Here is a 27,722-nt window from a genome sequence, read left to right on the forward strand (position 1 = left end):
AGCTTATGCTCCAATACTTTTGTTAGTCTTAAAGGTGCCACAGGACCCTCTGTTGCTTTTTATGGACATGACAGCTGGTGAGAGAACATAATGAAACCACATTCATTAAGCACCCATCCAAGATATCCCCAAGCGCTTGCAATGTAATATTACCCTCACTGAGAGATTACAGAGCAGAATCTCTCCTGCATCAATTCTGTGCTCAGCATAGGTGTGAGAGCAGAGTGTCGGAGACATGGCTCCTGACACCAGTTAGAGCTGCTGACAGTCAGCTGTAAGATCTACTTAGGGTCTTTTAACAGAGCGTATATTTGTAGAGAATAGACATAGCAAAGCAGAAGTCTACCCACCACCTGCCCACTCCCTATGGCAAGCAAGCGCAAGCCCCACACCATGACACACTCATGACTGCAGAGAGTTCCCTTCTGAATGGGGAATTTTGCACTGTTTGTCTGTAGCCAGCCTCCTGAATAATGCTTTGGACTTAAATGTCCATAAGTCATACATCTGTAAAGACAAGGGACCTGATCCTCCATTGGATTTCATTGGATTGCTTTCAACTTTGTACATGAAATTCTCAGCCACCTTTAATTAAAAGGGAGCATCTCCCTCAGGAGACAACCTTTTTTGTTTATCCACTGAGTGGTTACTTAATATAAGCACAACTCCTTACTTCAGTGGGATCTCTGCAAAGGCTTATGCTAATGAATCCCAATCCAAGACTGGGTCCAATGTTAGTGAACAGGAAACTCTGCACTCTTCATAGTTCTGTGCATTGTCTTAAGTTTGGTACTGGAAATCCAGACAAAGTACATTGTGATGTCATTAGTCAAGATTGCCTAAGTGCTTTCATTTTAAAAGATCATTTTAGTTCTTCACAATTTAGGTTTAATTTTGCAATTTTTTCCCCACGTACAGTATGTCTAAAGCATAGATTAGTGTTTTCGAAACAAGTGAATTTTGGTATATTAAAATATGTTTTTACTAAGGATTTGTATTTCAAGTATTCAAATTGGAAGAATTTATTATTGTCAGTGTTCCACAAACAAGACAACAACTTTGGGTACCCAGGAAATAGGATTTCATCTTTTCTGGGATTGCTTTCAATTTTGTACATGAAATTTTTAGCCACCTTTAATAAAAAAAATCCATTCCCAACCACATTTTGGTGGTCCTTGAATAGTTGCTTAATACGAGTTTCATTGTATTACTGATGCCTGTTCTCAGATTATAACGAAAAAGTGCTCATATAACTGACCATTTAGGGCTAATCTGAGCTAGTAATATGGATGTCCCAGCCAAGTGAAAAAACTACAGTGCATCTTACTATCTGGTACCATGCAGTGGTGGTATAAATGTGTTGGTCCCAGAATATTAGAGACAAAGTGGGTGAGGTAATATCTTTTATTGGACCAACTTCTGTTGGCAACAGAGAAGTTTTCCTGTTTACACAGAGCTTCTCTTCAGGTCTGTGAAGCATACTCAAGAGTGTCATAGCTAAATACAAGGTGGAACAGATTGTCTAGCATAAGTAGTTAACACATATTTCAAGAGCCCACTTAAGGTGAAGTGGCCTCCAGTCACAGGGAGGAAAGGAAGTGTGTGTGGGGGAGGAAGACAGCTGGGGGAATTGTTAGTGGGTCATGGGTGGTGGGTATAATAGACCAGAGGAGGCTAAGCCTCCCTTAAACCAAGCCCTGGCTCCACCAAGCCAGTGGGAGGTGAGAGCTCAGCTGTGGCTGGAGGGCTCTGAGGGATGGTAGGGGCGGGGCCTGGGGCAGAAGGAGTGGGACTGCATGGCTAGCCTCCCCAAAGGGGGGTGGGGAGGGGGCTCAAGTGCTGCCCATGTAGTGGGTTATAGATTGCTGTAATAAGCCATAGATCCAGTGTGTCTATTCAGTCAATGATTTTGTGTGTCTAGCAAAGTTATGAATTTAAGCTCCCAGGCTAGTCTTCTGAAAGTTTTGTGCACGTTTCTTTTGAGAATGAGGATTGATAGGTCAGCTATATAGAGTGATTGCTCTGTGAAAAGTGTTCACCCACAGGTGATGTGGTGTTTTTGTCTTTTATCATTTTCCTGCATGAGTTCATTCAAAGAGCGTAGTGATTGTTATTGTTATTGGGGCATTTAGTGCACTGGATGAGATACACCGTATGCTGTGATATGCATAGGACCCAAGGACATTGAGAGGTGTGTTATGGAGGATGTTGTTCATTGTTGCTGTGGAGATAGGTCTCCAGGTTTTGCATCTGTTGTTCTGGCAGGGTCTGGTACTGCTTTGGGCCGATGTGTCCTGGTTCTGTGGGGAGCTTGCTTCTGATAATGAACTTGGAGAGGTTGGGAGGTAGTTTGGCGGCCAGAAGAATGGGTTCAGGAAATATTTCTTCCAGGATGGAGTCCCCATTGAGTATGGGTTGTACTTGTTTGATGATACCTCAAATGGGTTCCCAGTATGGGATGGTAGGTAACAACTAGCTGCCTTTCCTCCCACTCCTTTCTCTTCCCCTTATGATTGGAGAGGCATCAATAAGACACTTCACCTTGAATGATCCCTTGAATATGTGTTAACTACTTATGCTAAACACTCTGTTCCACCTTGTATTTAGCTGACATGCTGTTTCCCAGGCCTGAAGAAAAGCTCTGTGTAAGCTCAAAAACTTGTCTCTCTTATGAAAATAAATTGGTCCAATAAAAGATATTAACTAACCCACCTTTTCTCTCAAATATCTGGTACTATGTACTTCTAGTTTACCAAAATGATATTTCTCCTGTATTTCACTGAGAAACAGAAATCTGCATAGACTTTGGCAAAAATTTATTAATTTCAGTTTGAATAAACTTAAAATAATTATATTCTGGAGGCAAACATTTTAGCTTCTGGTAAATTCTTTTGTCAATGGATTCTGATGAGGACACCGAGCCCTGGAATTTCACCATATACATTTTTTAGTTTTCTCTAGATTTAGACGGAATGCTTTACACTTATGACTGAACTTTTGAATTTCTGTTATAGAAGATAGCCCTGAAAGGTTACAGTTAATAGCATCTTGTCTGATTTACACGTGGATGCAGGAAAAAAAAACAGTACAGTGAATCTCTATGAACTAAAACATGAATTCATTTTGGACACATTGAGACTTAAAATCAAACATACAGAATAGTGACTTTCCTGCCCCAAACTATTATGTAGTGTTGCAATGAGCTGTTAAAAAGCTATTGTATTTCATCGCAGGAGTGGCTGCATTTCAGTTGTGGATGATGCAGTGCATTTTAGTGGTTATATAGCTGTTTATAGTTCCAGTTCAGCAAAGGGACTACCAAGCTTGCTGGATCAGGGCCTAAATTTGTAAAATCATAGAATCATAGAACTGGAAGGGACCTCGAGAGGTCATCTAGTCCAGTCCCCTGCACTCAAGGCAGGACTAAGTATTATCTAGACCATCCCTGAAAGGTGTTTGTCCAACCAGCTCTTAAAAATCCCCAATGATGGAGATTCCACAACCTCCCTAGGCAATTTATTCCAGTGCTTAACCACCCTGACAGTTAGGTGCTGTAGGATCACTCAGTCTGAATGGTGTTTTACTGTAAGGTACGTTATTTATCATTAATCCCTAGATGCTACAGTGATATGAATACGCAGATACATATGGTTTTTCATTTAAAACTATAGCCTCAAATATTTCATCATGTTGTAAAAAAACCTCACCTATTTTAGTTGCACTGTAAATATTTTCTATTGGAAATACAACCCCTAATCCATACAACAAGACTTTTGCCAGAGCGGGAATAAGCTGAGTAGTTGTTACTAGAATATTCACACAGTTTGTCCTGCAAGAAAACAAAAACAGACATCCTTAAATATGCATGTAAATATATTAAAACTAAATAAAAGGGGAAAATTAACCATCCTCCATTCTCCCCCAACAAAACCTCATCACCATAGTCTCAAAGTACTTTAGAAAGGGAGGGAATCATAAGAAAAATTTACTCACCTCGTGCTGTAACAATGGTTCATCAAGATCTATCTCCCTATGGGTGGCTCCACTGTAGGTGTGCTTGCATCCTTATGCTGCTGATCAGAGAACTTTGGTAGCAGTGTCCATTATGCCCCATCATGAGGCTGTCCCTCCTCGTGCCCCGCCACGAGGCTAGCCAGCATGTGCAGGCTAACCCCCCTCAGTACCTTCTCTACCGCAGAGTCATTGGCAAGAACTCCAAAGTAGAGGGGAGGCAGGTGGGTTGTGGAGCACCCATGGGGGATACATCTTGAAGAGTCATCGTTATTGCACAAGGTGAGTAACTTCTTCTTCGAGTAGTGTCCCTATGGATGCTCTACTTTAGGTGACTTCCAAGCAGTGTCCCTTCTGGAGGGCTGGGGCTTCAGAGTTGGGTCAGTTACAGATGACAATACTGTGGAGCCAAAGATGGCATCGAAGGCAGGTCCCCAGTAATCGCATGGTATTCTGTGAAGGTATGGACTGACGCCCAACATCAATGCTCTACAGATTTCTGAGATAGGGACATTCTTGAAAAGGCAACAGAAGAGAACGACCTTGTGGAGTGCATACGAATAGTCTCTGGAGGGGTCATGTTATGAATCTGATAACATTGTCTAATGCAGCCCGACACCAATTAGAGAGTCTCTGGGTTGATATTGCTAAGCCCTTGGATCTTTTCACAATAGAGAGGAACAGCTTCAGTGACTTCCTGAAAGACTTTGTCCTATCCAGATAGAAGGCTAGTGTGTGTAATATAGTCTCCCTGCTGTCATGGTGAGGCTTGGGGTAAAAAGTCAGAAGGTGAATCACTTGGTTTATATGGAACAGGGCGGTTACCTTAGGGATGAATTTTTGGTGCGGCATGAGCGTAACCTTGTCCTGAAAGAATACCATGGAGGTTGATGTGCCATTAGAGCCGCTATTTCTCCTATCCTCCTAGCTGAGGTGATTACTACCAGGAAGGCCCTTTTCTTCTACAGGTATGTAAGCGAAAAGGTGGCCCTGGGTTCAAAGGGCGGACTAGTTAGGCCTTTCAACACCAGGCTTAGGTCCCATGTAGGTGTGGGGTGTTGGGATTGTGGAGAAAGGTTTACTATACCCCGGCGGAATCGTTTAGAGGTTGGGTGTGATAGCATTATGTACCTTTCTACTTGTTGGTGGAAGAGAGAGAGCCCCATTTTTTTTTTTTTTAGAGTTAGTACATAATCTAAGATCTTTGGAAAGGTTGAGGATGTCAGGGAGATTTGTTGGGAATTGCACCAAATCCGAAACCTGAACCACTTCTGCAGGTAAGTACGGCATGTTGAGGGCTTTCTATTGTGTAGAAATACCTCTTGTACCTCCTTTGAGCAGGAGTTCTCTAAGCATTGGAACCATGAAGGAGCCAAGCCTTGAGGTGAAGAATGCCCAGGTTGGGATGCAGAGTGTGTCTTTTGTTCTGCGAGAGGAAGTTTGGAGTGGATTGGAGAAAGATTGGTGGGCACGTTGCCACTTGTGACAGGTAAGGTTACCAAGTCTGTCTCGGCCAAGTGGGATCAATCAATACGATGTATGGTCCTTCCCTTTTTATTTTCAACAGGACTTTCGACAGTAGTGGGAATAGAGGAAAGGCATAAAGAAAGTCCCTGTCCCATGGAAGAAGGAGAGCATCACCTAGGGAGTGTTGTCCTATCCCTGCTCTGGAGCAGCAGTGTGGACATTTCTTGTTCAAGTGAGCAGCGACCAGATCTATGGTCAGTGTCCACCAGCATCTGAATAGGTCGTAAAGTTTATTTCCATTCATGGGTTTATTTCCATTCATGATTGTGAGGGAACTTGCAACTTAGGATGTCTGCTATAGAGTTTTGTGTGCCCAGAAGGTAATCTGCTGATAGCGTAATGTCGTGGGAGATGCACCAGTTAGTTCCATAGCTTTATCGCTTCTGAGCAGATGGAGGGCGACCTGGCTCCTCTTTATCAATTTATGTAATACATGCATGCTATGTTGTCTGTTAGGACTTTGGTGTGTGATCAGTGGGAGGAAATGGGTGCAGGCGTTCCTGAACGCCCTGAGCTTGAGGAGTTTGATGTACAAGGATATCTCCATGGATGACCACTTGCTTTGTGTTGTAAGGCCATTTAGATGTGCGCCCCATCCTATAAGGGATGTGTCGGTGGTGAGAAGCAACAATGGGGAAATTTTCACAAAAGGAATCCCTTTGCAAACATCTGCTGGGTCCTTCCACCAATCCAGGGATATATTGACTTTGGCAGGCAGTGACAGAGGTTTTTCTAGTCTGTCTTTGTTTGGTCTATACACCAAGCTGAACCACACCTGGAGACATCACATGTGAAGCCTGGCATGTGGCACTACCCACCCATGTGAGTATACCCACAGCCATACACCCAAAGAGTTAGAGGCAATGTCTGGCTGATATTTGAGGACTGTTTTGTTCAGTTTCTATGACTGGCCAAAGAGAGGAACCATATTGAGGCAGGAGCGCTCTAGCTTAAAATGAGTCAAGGTTAGCCTCTATGAATTCCAGGCACTACACTGGAGTGAGGGTTAATTTCTTGGTATTCATCTGTAGGCCCAGTGCCATAAACAAGGCTACTGCAGTTTCGGTAACCTGCAAAGGAGCGGACTCTGAGGAGACAATCATTCAGATGGGGTAGATCATGATCCCCTGGGAGCATAGGTGAGTGGCTGCTACTGACAGAACCTTGGAAAACATTCTCTGGGCTAATGAAAGCCCGAAAGGGAGTACTCTGTACTGGTAGTGGTCTTGTCCTAGGGTAAATCAGACAAACCGTTTGAGGGATGATAGGATTGAGATATGAAAATAGGCATCCTGAAGGCTGAAGGCTGAAAACCAGTCTCTCCATTCCATGCTGAAATGATCGTTGCTAGTGTGACTATCTTGAATTTCTGAGTTTTCACAAATTTGTTGAGCGCTCAAGGTCGAGTATGGGTCTCCAACCTCCCTTCCTCTTGGGTATTAGGAAATAGCGATAACAACAGACTTTACCTCACAGCTGTTGGCTATGGCTCCTAGCTGGAGGAGATGATCTATTTCTTGTTGTAGTAAACTCTCATGAGAAGGGTCCATGAAGCGGGATGGGGAAAGTTGTTGTGAATAGGGAAGGGAGATAAAATGAATGGAAAACCCATTGCGAATAATTTCCAAGACCCATTGGTCTGATTTTATGCATTCCCATGGGTTGCAGAACGTTGCAAGATGGTAGCCAAATGGATAGAACAGCTTGATCAGATATAGTGGTTGAGAGGAGTGGCCTGTCGACACCTTGACCAACATGTCAAAATTGGTGTTTGGAGTTAGATGAGTGCAATGTGGAAAGCTGTGGGCCTGATGGTTTATGCTTGGGGAACCTAGATTTCTTCCTCTGATGTTGTAAAAGCGCCGGGTTGAGTATCGAGAGGTGTGTGATCTGTGTTGGGTCTGAGGACTAAATTTTATCTTTTGTCCTGGCGTGTAAATTCCTAATGAACAGAGATTGGCCCTGGAATCTTTCAGGGTATGGAGAAAGGTGTCCATTTTCTCTTCAGAGAGCTAGATGCCTTCAAAGGGAAGCTCTTCAACAGTTGATTGCACCTCTTTAGGGAAGCTGGCATGTAATATTTTTTATCAGCCTGCTTACAAGTAGGTATCACTGATGCTGGGGTCTGCCATATGGTTTTTGCAAGGTCTTGCCGAGCCTCCTTGATGGGGAAGGCTATTTTAGAGGCCGATGAACAGTGTAATATGTCAAGGAGTTTGTGATGGGTGTCCTTGACTTCCTCCAACTCTCTTTCCCACATACTGGAAAAGCCGGAAATCATCAGCTAAGCACAGTGGCAGGGGCATGAAAGCTTAAACTGGGGTGGAGGAGGAGATGTTGGTCCTTGGAGTCACCTCTTCCTCAATTCCACCCTTCTGCTCTCAGCAATCTCCTCTGGGAGTTCTGAGGTTCTAGACGCCGTAGCCGAGGGGGAATGTCACAAGCAAGGCTGGGAGCTCGAGAAGTGTGGGGGCAATAAGCAGCCCAGGGATCCCAGTACAGCCACTGGGGCTGTATACTCGGGGAGCCTCTTGGTAGTGGGCACAATAGGGAGCATGGGAGTAGTGGGAAATGGTCTCCTCTGGCTCACTGACTCCTCACTCAAAAGTGGGGGTGCATGGCAGGGTACTGGAGAAGACTCCCACATTAGGGGGAGACATTGTGCCGAGGTCCCGGTGCCAAGAATAGGAGAGTCTGGTATGCTAGATACCCAGAGGTCTCTTGAGTGCTGAAATGCCAGCGGAGCTGACCGACCCAGTGCTGTTGGTGGTAAAGAGGGTGTTGGGGATCTTGCCCACATAGATTGATGATGGTGCCAAAGGTACACCGTATACCGGCGGCATCTTCTTACTGGAGTGCCGTTCGCTCCTATCTTTGTCAGTTAGTTCTGTTGACTCAGTGCCAGTGCCCATTAGGTTCTTAGGCCTGTCAACGGTACCTGCCACTCCAGATCTTTGTGAGCTGGGATTGTCTCGGTGCCAATAGTACTGACGATACCAAGCGTGCTGGAGATCTTTTGGGGCTAGCTTGGGGCTCACTCTGGTGACTCACTGTTTGAATGACTTTACAAGAGGGGTCTGTGGCTGATTTCTTTGACCCATCCTTGGATGTTGAGGGCTGTGGGGAAGACTCGCATCTGCCAGGTGACACGCAGTGAGGGTTTAGGGAGGGTTGGATGGCTGCCTCAATGGAGATGATCTTCTGTCTCAACGACTTGTCCTTGTGAGACCTGGGTCTGAGTTGCTGGCAGTGACCACAATTTTATGGGATGTGGTCTTCCCTGAGGCAGCGTATGCAGCGAGACTGCTTGTCTGCCACAGAAACAACAAGGAGTCTGGTGGCACCTTAAAGACTAACAGATTTATTTGGGCATAAGCTTTCGTGGGTAAAAAACCACTTCTTCAGATGCATGGAGTGAAAATTACAGATGCAGGCATTATACACCTCTACCTCGATATAACGCTGTCCTCGGGAGCCAAAAAATCTTACCATGTTATAGGTGAAACCGCATTATATCGAACTTGCTTTGATCCACTGGAGTGCGCAGCCCCACCCCCGCCAGAGCACTGCTTTACCACGTTATATCCGAATTCGTGTTATATCGGGTCACGTTATATTGCGGTAGAGGTGTTTACTGACACATGAAGAGAAGGGAGTTACCTCACAAGTGGAGAATCAGTGTTGGCAGGGCCAATTCAATCAGAGTGGATGTAGTCCACTCCCAATAATTGATGAGGAGGTGTCAATTCCAGGAGAGGCAAAGCTGCTTCTGTAATGAGCCAGCCACTCCCAGTCCCTATTCAAGCCCAAATTAATGGTGTTAAATTTCAAATGAATTTTAGTTCTGCAGTTTCTCTTTGAAGTCGGTTTCTGTAGTTTTTTGTTCAAGTATAGCTACTTTTAAATCTGTTATAGAATGTCCAGGAATATTGAAGTGTTCTTCTACTGGCTTTTGTATGTTACCATTTCTGATGACCGATTTGTGTCCATTTATTCTGCCACAGGGATGGCCTCTTTGCAGGTGAACTAGATCATTGGGGAAGGGGTCCCCAATGAAAAATGGGGGAAAATAAAGTATTTTTTTATTGGGGGTAGAAAAAATGAAAGAGACTACAGCTAAGACTAAGGACACTAGCAAACAACTAGAAATGCTAAATAAATTAACAATCACAAACAGACTGCTAATGGTCCCATCTCTAGCCAGGGGCAGTTGAGAAGGAACTGAGGAGGGTTAGCCCAAGTGGAAGGTCATGAGGAGAGACACTGCATGTGTGGGCCTAACAAACACTGCTGCCAAAGTTCGCCAATGAGCAGTGCAGGGATACAATCACACCTGGAGCACCCCAGGACACTACTTGAAAAATTATTCCCATTTTACAGGTGTAGAATTCGAGGCACAGAAATGTGACGTGCACACAGCAGGACATTTGCTGAACAGGGAAAAGAACTCAAATCTCCTGATTCAAAGACCAAAATTCTATCTATTACACCTTGCAGCATCTCCTAAACCATAGGCATTACAGGCAGATTGTTAACGCTACCTATTATTAAGGTTACCCAACACTTCCCATTATAAGACCCTATTTTCAGTTGCTTATAACTTTGTCAAACTTTAACCATTCAGGACGAAATTTTCCATGTCTGCCTCAGGTTTCTTTTCTTTTCGAAAATTTCAGCCAAAATGGTTCAGCTGTTTCTGAGAATGAGGCAAGGAAAAAATACATTGCTTTTTAATGTGAAAAATTTCCCAGTTCTCTTTGGAAAGTTCTAGTGCCCACATACTTCGGAGCAGGGATTTGAAATTTGGCAAGGGGGTGGGACTTTTATGTCAGGGATATGCCTTTTACCATCATCATGAAAACCCACCCACATTTGGCCAAGTCATAAACCTCTGAAAAAAAAAAATCACAGTTCATGCATGCTCAGAAGAGACTTGCTAGAGTTTAAAAGATAAAACCTCTGAAGATTCCGTCCTCATTGAGCATGCTCTAGTCTCTCCCAGCTCCTAATGATGACCAGACTCCACAGATATCATCCACACAGAGCCACTGAAGATGCTCCATCCCCTCATAGTTCCGGTGTGTGACTGGAATGTTCACACACCATCCCCACAGAGTGACTGAGTATGCATCCTCCCACACAGAGCTACAGCGGTGAAGCTGGACTTTTTCCTATAATGTCTGCTCTGGGCTGGTGTGGACCCAGGCACTAGAACTGAGAGCATGGAGCCTGTCTCTCCTGTGCTCTTAATGATCACCCATCCCCGTGCTGGCACTCAGGTAGTGTGGAGGAAGAAGCCATCTAATTAAAAAACCAAGGGGAGAAGGGTCAGACCTAGGGCTCTGAGATGCAGTGTTGGAGGAGTATATTGGGACAGGGAGTCCAGGGGATGAAGACTGGGATTGGAGGCTGGCAGAGGGCAGAAACTGGGACTGGGAACCAGGGATGGAGACTGGGACTGGATAGAAAAGGAGATCAGGTCTGGGAGCAGGGCAGAGAAATGCGGGTGGGAGTTAGGGAGACAGATGGTGTGTGGGGGAACAGTGATAGGATACAGAACTGGAGGGAGGGAGAGAGAGAGAGAGAGAGAGAGTGAGGGTGAAAGAGAATGGGAATGGCAGGGCAAAGAGACTGGGAACCAGTTGGGAGAGGGGAGATGAGAAGGAGAGGAGACAGCTCTGATAAGGGGCCACCTTACAGGGGATAACTGGGACTGAATGGAGAGACCGGGCCAAGGAGCCAGAGGAGATGAGGACAGTGAAGCCCAGGGAAGGAGACTGGGTGCAAATGGGGATAGGAAATGTGGGTGGGTGGTGTCTGGAGACCATGGAGCTGGGAAATGAGAAAGCGAGAGAGAGAGATCAGAGAGTGGGGGAGGGAAATGGCACTGGCTGGGCAAGGAGATTGGGAACAAGGAAGGTGAGTGGAGGGGACTGGGAACAGCTGGACAATGAGACTGGAAGCAGGATAAGGGGGTGGCAGTCTGGGAATCTGGAGGGATAAGGCAAGGAATTACAGGGCAAGAAGCCTGGGATCAGCAGCCTGAAGAATGAAAACTGGGACTAAAGGTGAAGAGAATGGAATTGGGATGAGGAGCCAGAGGTGGGGTACAGACAAGTTTGGAAGGGTCAGATTGGAAAGGTCAAGATAGAAGGGGTCAAGATTGGGGTGGGGGGGAGGGAGATGGGGAGGAGAGTGTACCCACTACAGCACAATCCCTTCTAGAGCCTGGAATGGAACCCCACATCCCTGTGTTTTACCACTCTGCTGCTGTCAGCAAATATCAGTGAAGCCCACTGGCAAAGCAACCCACCTGCCTCTAGAGCTGATCCACATAGAGGATGACCAACTACTGCTACAGTTACTCCATCAACTCAAGTGGCAGAGATCTTTGTGGTAGATGTAAGGGTTCTAACCCTGCTGACCACCCATGTGGCTGTCAATAAGGTGCCACATGATGAAAGTTCTGTTTTTTTCTAACTTGCTTTTTTAAAAACTTAGAAAGTACTCCCAAAAGTCTACATTAAAACAACATTATTAAGGTTGCAAATTCAAGCACTGAAAAGTTGGGAAATGTCAGAATTAAGGTTCCCTGTGTAACCTTAATTTGGCCCCCTTATGTCTATGCATTAGGATGAAGTTTTTAATTACATGATCATATACAGTAAAAGCTGTTTTATCCTGCATATTGGGGGTACAGGGGGTGCCGGTAAGTGAAAAATGCTGGTTAACTACGAGGGAGGGAGTTTGGGTCTGGGGCAGGGGCATGGGAGGGAGTGCGAGGCACGGGCTCTGGGAGTTTGGGTGCGGAAGGGCGCTTGGGGCAGAAGGTTGGGGCATGGGAGGGGGCTCGGGATGCCGGATCCGGGGGTGCACTCACCTTGGGCAGCTCCCCGCAAGCAGTGACCTGTCCCAGCTGCTCCTAGGCATAGGCACAGCAGGTGGCTCTGTGCACTGCCTCCGCCTGCAGGCACTGCCCCTGCATCTCCCATTGGCCATGGCTCATGGCCAATAGGAGCTGCAGAGCCAGCACTCAGGGCAGGGTGGGGGCAGGGCACAGAGCTGCCTGCTATGCCTCCGCCTACGAGCAGCCAGGACAGGTGAGAGCCCCCCGGATCTGGCACCCCGAACCCTCTCCCGCACCCCAGCCCCCTCCCAGAGCCCACACCCCCTCCCGCGCCCGCACTCCGAACCCCTCGTGGCCATTCCTCTGCCTAGGAGCAGCAGGGACATGTCTTCTGGGGAGCCACACGGAGCCAGGTAGGGAGCCTGCCAGCCCCACGCCAACCAGGACTATAAACTGGACTTTGTATGGAGATTAGAAATGCCAGTTTATAGAGCTTTCCGATTGGTACAGAGCTGGATAACACAGCTTTTACTGTACTCTTTTTTCCCACGGGACCCTTGCCTCAGGACAGACCTGCTCTGGGGGCACTTTGTGGAGAAGGAAACTGTTGTCTGCAAGACCCTCACCTCATCTCTTGCAGAAACTGGAAAATCTGTAGTGAACGAGGCAGGGGACTTCTGGAAGAGAACAGCTGGTCTCATAATTAAGATAGCTGAATGCTGCCCTGGAGAACTGGATTCTATCCCTGAATCTGCCACAGAGTTCTTGTGTGTTTCTGGTTACATCCTTTAAACCAAACTTTGCACAGGGGTTGGTCACTAATTGCGTATTCCTTAGTTTCTTGATGCTTGACTTGAGTCTCTTGGTCTGATTTGCAGAAAGGCTGAGCACTCATGGCTGCAACTGAAGTCAATGGGATCTGTTCTTTGAACATATGAAGAGCTATGTAAATGCTAAGTACTCTGAGAAATCAGGTCCAGGTCTCAAATTTGACACCTGAAGTTAATGGATGCTTTTGATCTTAATCTCTCCGTGCCTCAATTTCACTTCACAGAGGTGTTGTGAAAATAAATTGATTAATGTTTGTTAAGTACTCAGATATACAGTGATGACTGCAACAGAAAGGCACGTGAGGAAATGCTTAATTCTGTCTTTATGTCACAGTTTGAACAGTGTGCTGTAAATAAGTCCTAGAGCCATACAATGAAGAGAAAACAAAGTATTGAAGAGCTGCTCACTAAATGAGCACTGTTCATCCTGTGCACTAAATGAGGCAGAGAATTCTGGGGAAAAATAGTGTGTGATCATGTAATTAAACATTGCATCATAATGCATATGCAACAAGGAGGCCCAATTAAGTTTGCATAATCAAACTTGATTGTGGCATTTCCTAATTTTTGAGTACTTGACTGTGTAAACTTAATGTTCTTTTAATGAAGTTTTGTGTGTGTAACACACTGATAGGTTTCATGAATATTCTGTGCTGCCATGATAATTCTTATACACTTACCTAGAATGAATAAGTGTGAGTGCTTTCAGTGCAAGTGTTAACCAAGAATCTGTAAGAGCTTCAATTTCTGCTCTAAGTTGCAACCAAGCTTCTCTCTTTGCGGGACCAAGAAGACCTGTGGTGCAGAAAAGGGTACTCAATAATATGTCTGTATTTAAACTCAGATACCTTTCTGTTATTTCCTTCTGCTTCCATTAGTTGTAAGAACAGTTTTCTGTAGAGACTACAAACTGAACAGTTCTCTGAGTAAACAGAATCACGTTGAAAAGGATCAGCAAACAAAGGCACGGCTAATCCTTTTTATTTATAACTTCTCATTTGTCTCAAGAAACAGGTGAGTAATATTTTTGATGGACACTTGCCTCCAACGTTATTTTTGTAGGTGTTGTAGATTTCTTTTACGCGTCTGTAACGGAAGGCCAATTTTCTCATCCAGTCCACTCCTCCACGCACACCCGTTGCTAAGCATAAATTAGCGCTGGTGGCTGCTGCAGGAAAGCCGTCTGTTCCGAAGTTATAGGTGCTATTTAGAGTGAAGAAAACTCCCAAATTAACAAAATATGATGAGCAAAAATTAACTGTCAGGTATACTAGTGACACTGATGGAGTTTCAAAGGTATAACTGAAGGCAGAACTTTGCCCAATATATGTTTCATGGTATTTTACAATTTTTCCAGGAAAATAACTTGCAAAACCAATGTATTATCTTGGGTGGTTCTGACTTACCTTAAGTCTTGGCCATTGTCATCTGAAGACACATCATCTATATGAACCTGGTCGCATTCCTAAGATGACAGATTTTTCCTTATTAATTATTATTATTAGGCTAAATTAAAAAACAAAACCAAAAAAGGCTTAAAGATCTGCTCATTGGGGGCTTTTTTTTGATTGTGTAAATCAGTAGATGGCAGTCTTGTTAAATCAATAATTTTACCCACTTTTTATGCTCCATTCATAGAAGAAATGTGCACTGTCATTAACTACTACTACTATATGGCTTTCTGAAAACACATTTTTGTATTTAGAAAGGAAAGCGGTTAAAAACAATTAGCGTATGTGTTCCATAAATGTTCTTGTACCCTTTCAGGTACCTTAAAACATCATGCTGCTCAAAGCTGATTCAGTCAGTGCATAAGTATAACTGAAACCAGACATTTTGGTAAATGTAACATATTAGAAAAATTAAACCTGATGCTAACCGCCAATGAAATTATGACCTCTGATTGCTGTTGAGCCACACACCAACATAGCCTGAGGCCAATGTTTCAGAGGAGTGCAGACAAAAAAAATCTGTTCCTAGTTTGCCATTCATTTGAGAGTTGTGAGCTTCTCTCTTTCTCTTTGGTCTTAGTGTATGAAAACAGCATGCAAAGATGAAAAAAATCTAAATAGAAATAGCCAAGTCAAATGACCTTTCTTCAGTCCCTTGTATATAAACTTTAATACAATACATTTATAATTAGCTTTATCTCAGTAAATTACAATGTAATAGTACATGTTGTTTGCTATTAAAGGGCAGTGGAACATGAATTACTATTAACAGTTTGACATTTGGCAGGTAAATAAGCAAACCTCTAGCATTGTAATTCAAACTGAATCCAGCGTATAAAACAGTATGTCCCAATTATTTCAATAATGCCCTCTTTTCCTGCCTAACGTGAAGCCCCATAACAAAGATGATACATTTGATGTGCTAAAACACTGGAATTGTATATTTTTGTGTTAGTGCTTCCCTCTGAACAAATTTTTCTCTCTCCATGGATTTGTGAGGGACGGAGGGAAGATAGAAGTGGAAAGAAACGCAAACCAGCTGTTCCCTAACAGAATTAAAATCATGACCCTCAACCCCTGTTCTAAAACATCTATTTTCCAGCCAGTCTTCTCCCAGCAAGCAGCAAGCTCCAAGGAGGAAAAGACTTTGACCCTGTAACCTTCTCCTCCTCTCCTGAGGTCAACAACCTCAGATAAGAAAAAAGGAAAAGAAAGTCTATCTGGCCTCACATGATGGTTGTGAATTTAAGATTAAAAAAAAACCTATAGGTTGCTATCTGAGGACACAGTTTAGAAAATTTCTAAAGCTATTTAGAAATTAATGATATTTGCTCTATAACTATTCTATATATTTGTAAAGTGTGCAGTTCATACAGTGACAAGAATTTTGTTGCACCTTTGTATTTGAATTAATAGTAGTTTGGCTAAAAGAGAAATAAAAATGAACCATGATATGAGTGGCAGAACTATATTTGCTCAGATTTAACCATCATCCAAGGCATTGCCTGCTTTGGCAGATACAATGGATTTGACGCACAATCAAAGTCAAAAATTAAACTACACATTTGCTAGAAAGGCTTGAAAATCAACTTGGCTGATACAAGTAGAAAATTCCGTGGTCATGTGACATCAACTCCTGTAGAATCTAAGTTTTCATTTCAAACAAAAACTAGTTTCTAGTCTGTATAGGTGTGACAATAATCATTCAAATGTGAACTGCAGATGTAAATTAATGCAGTGTCATCTTTCTGAGTCTACACACAATATGCTTCAGTGCCTCTGCTGCTCAGAGAGATTTTTCCAAGCTGCTGCAGAGTAACACGTGAATCTTCAGTTTTCTATGCAGCTATTCAGAAACCTGTTTGCAGTAGCGAAATGAACAAGAATCAAGTCAATTTCATTCTATCAGAGCCTGGGAGAGCAATGAATTGCAGCTGGAGCTAGTCACTGGAGAGGAAGGTTCAAACTGAGACTATGGGAAGGAGACACACCACTTGCAATGGCCACCAAGCTAAGGGAAGCAGCAGAGACCCATCCCATCACACAGGAGAGGCTGAGGAAGGGGTAGAGTAGTGGAAACCTCCCAACTCATCCATGCACCAGAAACTTTTGGACAGTAGATGGGAATAGTGAGAGAAAGAATGCTCCTTGTTCCTTCCAACAGCCAGAGAAGGTCTAGGGCCTAGGGAACTACGAAGTAGACAGGACCCCCACTGCTCAGAGGTGGATACAAAAGACAGGGTCTAGGGACAGCATCCTAGTAGGCATCACAAGCACCTTCTCCTTTCCCAGCAACTGGGATTGAGGTAGTTGCCTGCTCACCTGGATGGGTCGATAAAAAGGACTTTGACCCTGTAACCTTCTCCTCCCCTCCTGAGCTCAACAACGGATAGGATAAATTAAAATACGAGATTGAAAGAGAGAGAGTGACTGATTTTGCAGAGATAAGTGGGGGGAAAAAAGAGAAACAGAAAATATATTGGAAGAGGCAGAGAACACAATGTAGAGAATGAGGAAAAAAAAGGAAACACCTGGAAAACAACAAAGAGAAAGATATTCTATGATCTGTTATAGGAAATAAAAGAAAAAGTGAAGTCAGGATGGGAAAGAAGGTAAAATAAAAGCAAGGGAGGAAAATTATAATTTAGAAAGGATTAAATAGAAAATTGACTGACAATATGTTATAAGTAACAGAGGTCACAAACAGTATGCAACAGTTTTGTTCTTTTTAAATGCTGGACTCTGGCTTTGGGGCTAAGTATGGTTTGAGACAGGGGTGGCACAGCTATTTTTCATTCTGTTTAGCTGACTAACAGTTTGGGCTAGTGGGTGTTGGGTAAATTTTTCAAGCCCTGGACACCAGAAGGAAAAATGCTCTTCTTTAACTCATTTAGCCGGAAATCTTTTTGCAGAAGCCAATTATCTCTTTATTGTTAATTAATCTAGTCTGCCTATTCTTCTGAAATATCCTGTGTTTGTTTTCACCTGCTTGCTTTGGGGCTTGTTGTCCCCGAGCAGAGGCAGCTATTTGAAGCTTTGTTTGGTATCTTTGTTAGCTATAATTAAGTCTCAACAAATGTCAGGACTTAACATTTTAAAACCATGGGTTACCAAACAGATATCATAGAGATTTGATTAAATGAAGTTTGATGGAGTGACTGAGAGCGAGACAATTTTCATGCTTTGTCAGTACATTTTTGCAAAGGTCTCTTTCAATGAAAACACAAAGACTTTCAGAAAATCCTAAAGCACTTCTCAAAAAGCCTCACTGATTGGGTGCTACCACAGAAGATGGAAACAATTTTTTATAAACACACCTTTTTAATGTTTTAAGAAAGCTATGAATAACATCTTTCCTTTACCTCTCTTATAGATGTATAAGGCCACTGAATCACACACACACCCAAAGTTTAAAGTTTTCATACTGTAAATACAGTGCATGATAAATTATATCCAGGCATTGTTTTTATTCTCCCTCTCATGCCTTTAGTATATGTAGGTTTACAACTTTGTGAAAAATTTATAAGTCCCTTCAGAAACAGTATTCATGCGGAACTCAGAATAAATGTATATGATTCATTCAAACATGTATTTTGTTATATTAGAATCAGCATAGATACCATCTCTGCATTAAAGGTGCTAGATTCTATTGTACATGGGCAGGATGGGTCAGCACGCTAAGCAGTAAAAGTACCTGGTGAATTATGCTGAAAAAAGGCTGTGCTTTACTTCGAAGTGTGTTGACCTTGTAATTTCAGCACATCCAGCTGGAAATCCCCATCAGGGACTGCAAGTGGTGACATGTTTGTATCCAGTTTGGGGATTCTGATCATACAACCTGAGATGTTATTCTGCATGGCGAGAATGATCAGTGGGAGGGAAAATGCAGTCAGTATTGTCTGGGGCCAACATTTTAAACAGCACCTAAGTGACTTAGGAGTCTCAGTCCCATTTTTCAGTGACTTACGCACTGAACAGCTTAAATCTCATTGATTTTGAATTAAATTTAGGCTCCCAAGTGACTCAGACACTTGAAAATGGGACAGAGGCTCCTAAGTTACTTACACGCATTTGAACATGTTACCCTTGGTGCACGTGTACCTACTATTGAGGAGAAAACACTGGCTATGTAGTCACGGAGGCTGCTACCTTATCATTTATTGGGCACTGTCAGTGTGCTCAGCTCTATACACACAGAGCAAGTCAGCCGCCAACCCTAAAAGGCCAATTCAATTCAGAACCATGTTGCATAGCTACAGTCTGGAAGCAGGGCAGGTTTTGTTCTTGGTTTTTATAAATCTTGGGGAAAGGCTGCTGAAAGGCTTCATGGAGGAAGTGAGCTTTAAAGAGGATTTCAAGGCAGAGAGGGAGGGAATTCTCAGCACACCGAGGAGCCTGCAGGAAAGCATGAGGCCAAAAGCAGAAGGATACAAAAGAAGCTTCTAGGAGAGAGACCTGGGAGAAAGGGGTCAGCGATGGGAAGGGGGAGGATTGTCCTAGCTCTTTGGAGTACAGATAGTGGGCAGGTAGGGCTTTGCAGAGCCATAACAGTGAGAACAAGAAGCTTGAACTTGCTGTGGAAGGGGAGGGGAGGCTAGTGAAGCCATTTGAAAAGAGCAGTGGGAAATATCATCTTAGGAGCTGCATTTTGGGCCTGATAATTGATTTAAATGGGCCTTGGATGAGATGAGGAAGGTGAGATGAAACACAGCAAAGCCAGAAAGAAGGGATGAATAGAAGAGTCCGGCATAGTCTTCCAGTGCACAAAGAGCTCAAGTCTTCTCTCTTCTCCATTTCCAAAGAGTTTGCTAACTCCCTATTGCAACCTTTTTTTTCCTTTTGCCCTTTTTTGCTCTTATACAGTGGCCAAACGTTCCTGTGAATTCCCCAGAACCATCATTCACAACACTTAAAAGCCTGCCCAGCCTGCATAGGTATTTCCTTCTGGATCTAGCCCCTTAAAGTAGAATCTGAACATAGCTTCATATGCAAAATTTTAAGGTATGACAAATGTTCTGCAAATATTTACATTGTTCTGCTCATCTCACCATCCCTATGGCACGCTTGTGCCATAATTCTATAAAAGTATGCCTCTCTATTCAATTTACTTTAGGAAAATTAATAAAAAAGAAATTAAGGCCATTGCAATGGTTCATCTTATCTGTGCCAGTAGTACATGCCAAGTGCAGTGATGTAATAACTAGCATGCGGATCCTCTATATTTCTGTGCTACAAAACTAAAAAAAAAAAAAAAAAAGCCACAGTAATACTGTAATCTTTGAATAAAAAGCGAATATAAGATGGCTTTGGACAAGTTTGCACGTTATGAAAAGGGAGAATATGAATAATGTTATGAACATATCCTCAAGAGGATGCAGAAGTATTACAACCCCAAATCTGCTGATTATAGCTAAAATGCACTTCCACATTTGCTTAATCTTCCTAATTTACCGTGAGAAAACTAACACCATGCTGTCAACTAATTGTTTCAATACCTTGCTTTACAAAGTAAAATGAGAATGGGGTAGGGGGAAATCCCTTCAGAACAAGCTATTTTCATTTAGCCTTTACATCAGTGTGTCCATTGAGACTAGCTGGAAGCTAGCCAACTCACAGGAAATGATCCTGGGGATTCTCTGTTCACCTCATATCTGTCATTACGCAATTATATCCACTGCTTCGTTTTCCCTACTGAACAGTAGAGAAATTTGGTCATGTACATGTGAGAACAGATCTGGCATAAGAAGTTAAAAGTCACAATCCTTTAAAAACGTGATCTACATAAAAATCCTCAAGTAAAAAAAATTCCTTGAAATTTAGACTATTGTGCTTAGGTTTTTTGTTTGTTTGTTTTTTCAGTCTGTTCCATCTTTTAGTGTGTCTGTTCCAGATATCACAAGTATGCAATTTCTACATGGATATCTGCCACACCAGACGTACATCACCCTGTAAACTCTGTTCTCCTTTAGGAAACTTGAATTGTGCAGGGTGCTTTACAAGATGACATCTGCTTGAGTGATAGATGTGTGTACTAGAGCTGGTTCATGTGTGTGGTATGTGTTTACAAACCTATTGATTCCTACACAATTTTAATTTTAGTTCTGATATTACCTCTTCAAAATAAATAGAGTTCTTATGGCTCTTTATGATTAAAACTTAGAAAAATAATAGCAGAAATCTTGCCATTTGTTAATTCTGGTATTTACATTTTATATAAAAAACTTGATCTCTCATTTGGTTATAAAGATCACAAAACATCTCATTTACAGAAACAGTTCAGTACATCTATATTTATACACAGAATGGCAAACATTTGCCAATGCAATAAATATTTAGCTTGTGTACAATGCTATTCTTCTGTACTTGCTAAATATACAACAAAAACCTACATTACCTTTCAATCAGAGGTAATAAAAGCTAAAGTGCTGCTCTGAACTGCCTAACCCATCATCGTGGAATTCCTGTTAACATACAACATAAATCCATGTGAAAAAGCAGTGCCTATGGTTCGCAGGTTCACAATACTGGCACTCAATTGGCAGAACCTGTCATCCCTGTCTAGTCTGCACTTTGTGACCCTACCATTTTCTCTACTTTCCCACCACAATTATTCTGTGCTGAAGAAAAAAGGTGCGGATTACCTGTAGGTCAGGCACAGGATATGAAAAACAAAGAGAGCTCTTGAAATCCACTTCATTCCATTTGACAATTTGTGGATGAACAGTCAAGGAATTAAAACAGACCTTCCCTTGAAGAGTTTTAAAATACTCCTATTTTACTTAACTGATAGAAAGAAACTATGCAGTTTATATTCACATAAAAATGCATTCTTAAATGCCTGTTAAGTAACAGGTCTAGACAAAGGAATAAATCAGTGACTAAACAGACACAAAGGGATTGAAAACTGTATTCCAAACACCAAGGGCTGGAAACTGAAATTATTTAGTGAGCTGATTTTTCACAAACAGTAAGTAAGGAACATTTTTACTACTTTGCAAGTCTACGGCCCCCCACCCCCCAGCCCCTGTCAGGAGACACACTGGATCACGTTTTGTTCTCACTTGTTAGCGTGTAAATGAGAACACAATTTTGTGCACTAACTGAAGTGACACACACACACACAAATCGTATTTTAGTGAATTTTAATCACTAATATTTTAGATCCTCAACTGGTGTAAATGGCCATAGATCCACTGACTTCAACTGAGCTATGACAGCCTACACAAGTTGAGGATCTAGCCCAGGTGTAGTCAATAGGTGGACTGGGTGCCAAATCTGGACTGCCAGACACTTTTGAATGGATGAAAAATATTTTGATTTAGTTATTATTTTGTATTTTCTCTGGAATCTGGACCTTGACCAAGAAATCTGGACCTTGACAAAAATAACTGATTACCCTTGATAGCCCCTGGAGATTATAATATAAATGACCAAATCCTAGTCTCTTTGCTCACATGACCAGTTCCATTCATATTAAATAGAGTACTCACAATGTGGCCCAACATGAACAGGAATCTCATCTGCAATCTTTACCCATGGGAGTAGTCCCACTAAAAATCAATAGTCTAGATTTTCAATTCAGTTACACTCATATATATCCAGAAGAACACCACTGATATCAGAATCTGACCTAATGGGGCTACCTGTACGAATAGGTGTACATCAGGATCTGGCACTGGGTTCTGTGTGAGAAGTGAAACTGCTGACAATTTCATCCCGTCTACCTGTTTTGCTAGTTTTTCTTTACCGCTAAACTGGAGTAGATGTAGATATTTTCAGAATTGAAATTATAGTTTTATATATTTATTTTTACCAGTTTTAAAATATACCCGACGTACTGAAATATTTCTGATATTGAAAGGGAAGGCTGAAAATATAAAGCATCCTGGTATACCACAGTAAGTGTACTGGAGCAAACTACAATAACCACAAGTACAGTTCCAAAATCCAAAGGCCCCCAGCTTCCCTCAAAGATTACTATAGTTTTATAATTAGGGTTCTTATTCTGAGAGTACACCACACCATACCAGATGCATTCATCATATTGCAAAACTGGGACCTAGAAAGTGGTCAGATGATTGAATTATTGTTTTGAAATGTAGTATTTGATGTAGTTTTCTTTCTGCATTTCGCCAAGGTATGGGGAAGGTGGGAAATATTTTAGAATAGCAGTATAGCAATCCAAATTCTTGCTAGAAGTCTGCCAAACTGACTCGTTATTTCATGCAGAATATACTTTTAGGAAAAGTGTAGTTCTGTTGACAGATCTGCCATATGATTGACAAAAAAACACTCAGGTGGATCTATTTAAAGGCTTCTTCCTTCCTGGAAAGCACAGTATTAAGTTTAAAATGTCAGATTCACCCTACTTTAAAATCTCAGCACTTCACATTGTAAATACCTTCTTTATGACATGATTCATGCTATCTGTGGATATATACTTTTGTTAAAAAATCAAATCAAATCTGTGACTAATGAAAGTCAGGGGGAAATAAAATGACAGTCTTTAAAAGAAAGGAAGAAAATCGATGAACATGGCTAATATTTCAAGATTTACTTCATTGCAAATCTATAAGAGCCAACTAAAATGAAGGTACATTTTTAAGCACATACAATTTTTAGTGACATTTTCTTCTGAGAGTTGTTTGGATACTTCACACTTACAAATCTTTGCAATATGATGAAGTTGCTGTATCTTCTATAGAAGCTTGAAAATTAAATACCTTTCTTGGGAGAGGAAAGGATTCTAGTGGTTAAAGCACAGGACTACGAGTCAGAAGGCACTGATTCTGTTTCAGTTGTGTGCCCCCTCCGGCAAATCACTTAACCTCTCTCTATGCCTCACTTTCCTTATTGCTGGGACAGATATACTTCTACTTATAAAATGTCTTGGATGAAAACTGTAATCCAATTGGCTAATGAGTCTTTCTTCCCATGTAATTATCTCCTAATGTGCACAAACATTGGGATTAAAAAACCTTTTCACCAACCTATCACTATGCATATCTAAATCTGCCACATTTCGAGCAGCACAAACTTCTCCATAAAATCCTTTCCTTTCTCCTCCTCCTCCTCTTTTTTTCTCTCCAGACGACACAGGGCAGATGTTGACCCCAATTACCCTGCTCAGCAGCAGTAGCTGGGTATCAAAGGAGATGCTTCTGCTTCTGAGCTGAGTGGAGCAGGAATGGTAGTTACTTTTTGGAAGGTTTGCTAATGTCTGTTAGCTGAGCAGGGCTGGTGGCTACTCCTTTTATGCCCATTACTGCCACAGTCCCACTCAATGATCTGGAAAAAGCAAGAGGCAAAAGGATGGTTAATACATAGCATTTTAAACTACTACTCCAATGGCTCCTGCTTTCTCCAGCTGAGAGGTGTGTGTGGGTGTGTAAAATCTACTCCCTCCAGCTGATTTGCTAGGGAAAGGTAGGAGGAGACTTAACCTTTGCTTCCTCTACCTAATATGGAGGGACACAGAATAGGAAACTAACAGAAGCCAATCCTGGATTCCTCCAATCCAGTGTTTCTTAATGACCAGTCCGTGGACCGGCAGCGGTCCCTGAGATCTTGACAGAGTTTAGGAAGGCAGCAAGCTGATCCCTGGTATCAAAAAGGTTGAGAAACACTGATCTAGTCCATTTCTGGCTAATATTTTGCTTAACCACAAACTCTTTGCTTTAGCAAATTAGTGGACTTCTTATCCTCTCCTATCTTTTCATCGAGAAGATACAAGTGCAACAACATGTTCCAGGGTGAGCATTCACCAACCAACTTCGGATGTGTTAAGGCTTTCAGCTAAGATACTGCCTGATGAATGCACACTTTAGTTTTATTGCTTATTTATCTACATCACAAAGGGGTTGTGTGGCTTAATTCAATGTTCACGAAGTGCGTGAGATCCTCAAATGGAAGGTACTAAACAAGTACAAAATATTATTAATGTTACGCCTATCTGTCAAGGTATTTTTAATGCACCCATCACTAGGGTATCTGGACATTAACAAATGATTACATTTGCAGACAGGCAGTTTGAAAACTGTATTATTCATATCCAGTATTGCATATACTCCCTTGTATATGCAATGAGGGGAGATTCGGTCCCCCACTTCTCGTCCTATCTATTTCCCTTTCTGCCCTTCTTCCCTCTTCTTCAGGGATGAGAAATTGAGCTGTTCTTGGATTGTTATTGAGGGAAACCAACTGTAGACAGATGGGTTTTGAATCTCATTTTCCACATGCTGAGATCCATCATCACTGTGATACTTAGCAAAAGGGAGTTCCACAACAATGGGCCAGGTGCTGAGAAGGCACAGTCTCCTACTCCTACGGTGTTAATCTCAGCTGTATCATTGATGACCAGAATTGTTGAGTGTCTGGAAGATGAGGATTAGGTTTTTAAATAGGATCTGATAGTCTATTGCAGCATATGGAACAGTGAGATGATGTGTTCTCAGAAGGTTTTGTTATTCAGAAGGTGGCCCATGACATGTAGGACTATTTGAAGCTTCATCATGGTATTCACCGTTATTTCCATATAGGGAATCTGGCAGTGATCAAGCCTGGATGTGCTAAACACTTGACTCACTGTGGCTGGGTCCTTGTTTGATAGGAAGAGGTGCAGCCTCTGTAAGCTATTATTTGAAACTTAGCTGAAAAATGATAAAACACATTTTTGATGACTGATGCAGAGTCCAGAATGACACAGACTCCATATATGACGACTGGGGACTGGGTGGGGAAATGCCTTCACACAATTTAGAGTGAAGTTATAGTCTGGCCATATAGCATCCTCCTTTTCCTATCAGCGTTACTTGTGTCTTTTTCAGGGACTAAGTTTAGCCAGTTGTCTTTCATCCATCTGCTTTCTGATGGATCTGAAATCCATGTTAAAAATCCTGAATCTCCTCCAGTAGTTTTACATACAAGTTGACTTAGGAGACAGGATTCAGCCTTGTGGCCAAAAGACCTGTAACTTTTACAAAGACAGGCGTACATTTCAAAGTAGATCATTCTGTTCACCCACTCCTGCCAGTTCTCTCTGGAAGTCAGCCACATCTTACGATCAACAGTGCAAAACACTGCTGACAGACCCAGCAACATGTCCATGGCTGATGGCCCCATGCCCATGGCTAAATGGAGATCATCTAGTAAACATCCAAAAGCAGATGACAAGCCAGATTGTTTACTTCTTCAGTTTTTGATATTACCAGGCTTCATCAAGCAGATTACCTATGCAAATGATTGCATCCTGAGATGGTTATCAGAGGTCAACAGTTTTATCTACCTCTATCTACATTTCCTGTTTTGAAAGTCATTTTCAAACAAAAATTTGTTTAGTATCTGGAGCAATAATGGGGCAATTTCCAAACATTTTGAAGTACGATATTTAGAATATATGTAAGAAGGTTTATATTTCCTTCTGGCTTCGGAGAATATCAGGCTCATTGGCCTATGAGAAAAAAAACTGAAATCTTGATTTTTGCTTTAAGAGTAGTCAATGTCCACTGACTACAAAGATTGTCCTTTCCTATTTGACAAACATTTTTTTTCCCTGCGATTATAATTTTTTCTTGAAATTGATACAACTGTTGATTTACTTCTCTGTTGATGTAGCCACTTTAGTGATCTCATCATAGCAAAGGAAATAAGAAGCACACGTTTACCCCCTCATGCTATGTCGGCATTTTTAAAGCTCTGGGACAAATCTGCAAGTTAAATATTTTTTACAGAGATATGAGAAAAAAAGAGAATCCAACACGTTGTGTCTGCCTCACAAACAGAAAGTATTATTGGTTTTGGGGTTTGGTTTTTTTTGCTTTCTTTACAGTCAAATGAGTGACTGGAAACCATAAGACTTAAATTCTCCATTTGGCTCTGCCACAGACAGCTGTGCAATCTTGGACAAATCACTTAACTTCTAAGCGCCTCCATTTCTCCTAGTGAAAATGGGAGATAACACCAATCTTACAGAGGTGTTGGGTGGCCTAATTGTTTATACAGCACTTTGAAATTTTCAGATACGTGAGCCACATAAATGCAATATATTATCATGTTAGATAACATTCACCAAATTAAAACAATTTTAGTGTACTGTAGAGTGAGCTAAGAATCAGGCTTCCACTACTTAACAGTGTCCATTTCATTAAAAAATTACAAATGTATTAAGCAATTTAGAGAACATGCAATGAGATATAACTTAAAAAAAATATTTAAAAAGGTCAAATTCTGACCTATTTCAGACTTCTGCAACCTCATGGACTATAGCTGGTTTGTAAAGATGTAAATCAGAGCCATATTTGATTTAGTGAGCCAGATTCTGATCTCAGATGCACTGGTGTAAATCTAGAGTAACTTTATTGACTTCAATAGAGTTACTCCATATTTTGGACCAACACAACTGAGATCAAAATCTAGATCAACAGTCTAAAAGTCTTACTCACTTTACAACAACACCACCACCAAAAACCAAAACAACAACAACAAGAAGAAGAAGAACAACAAAGCGATCATAACTCAGAATATAAGTAATTTGTGAAAGCTTAAACAGACCACATACTCCTAGGAACAAATCTCTGATTTACTGCTGTCCCCATTTCTTCCTCTCCCATGGGTTTGCCCATCAATTTGTAAACATAATTTGTCACTTGCACCAGTCAGTGTTCTCTGAAACTTCTTTTGCCTTTCTTTTAGATCTGTTATTCCTGCTGAGACACTCTACTAAAGAAGAATTTTTCACACTGACACCAACTGTAGTCTTGCTGTGAATAACCACATTCCCATAAAAATCATTCCCTTTATTGCAAAGTTGAAGCCAGACCACTGGAATAATAGTCAACCCAGGAAACCTTTTATCTTTTCCTTCAATCACTTATTTTAACCCTTTATTCTATTTGAGGATTTACTTTAGTAAATATTAACAGTCTTCTTTGCAGGTTTTTTTATTAACTGTCTTTGAGTAAATTAATTAACATTTCTGTGGCTGGTAAAAGTGTTTAAAATAATTTTTAAAATAATCTTTTTAAATTATTACAATTATTTTTAAGAGATCAAAATGAA

The 27,722-nt window shown here is 41.8% G+C and overlaps 1 protein-coding gene across 27 annotated transcripts in view; it reads right to left on the reverse strand.

The window, feature by feature from the left end:
• The window catches only part of EYA1 (EYA transcriptional coactivator and phosphatase 1), a 246,731-nt gene that overhangs the window by 12,413 nt on the left and 206,596 nt on the right, over positions 1-27,722 (reverse strand). For all 27 annotated transcript variants that reach the window (XM_065582146.1, XM_065582152.1, XM_065582150.1 and 24 more), the window contains 4 exons: positions 14,622-14,680; positions 14,258-14,418; positions 13,896-14,010; positions 3,708-3,829 (listed from right to left, as the gene is read on the reverse strand). In XM_065582146.1, coding sequence (XP_065438218.1) covers positions 3,708-3,829; positions 13,896-14,010; positions 14,258-14,418; positions 14,622-14,680 — 457 coding nt within the window. The remainder of the gene's footprint in view (positions 1-3,707; positions 3,830-13,895; positions 14,011-14,257; positions 14,419-14,621; positions 14,681-27,722) is intronic.

The sequence above is a fragment of the Chrysemys picta genome, chromosome 2, assembly GCF_011386835.1.
Source record: "Chrysemys picta bellii isolate R12L10 chromosome 2, ASM1138683v2, whole genome shotgun sequence".
Classification (NCBI taxonomy): Eukaryota; Metazoa; Chordata; order Testudines; family Emydidae; genus Chrysemys; species Chrysemys picta.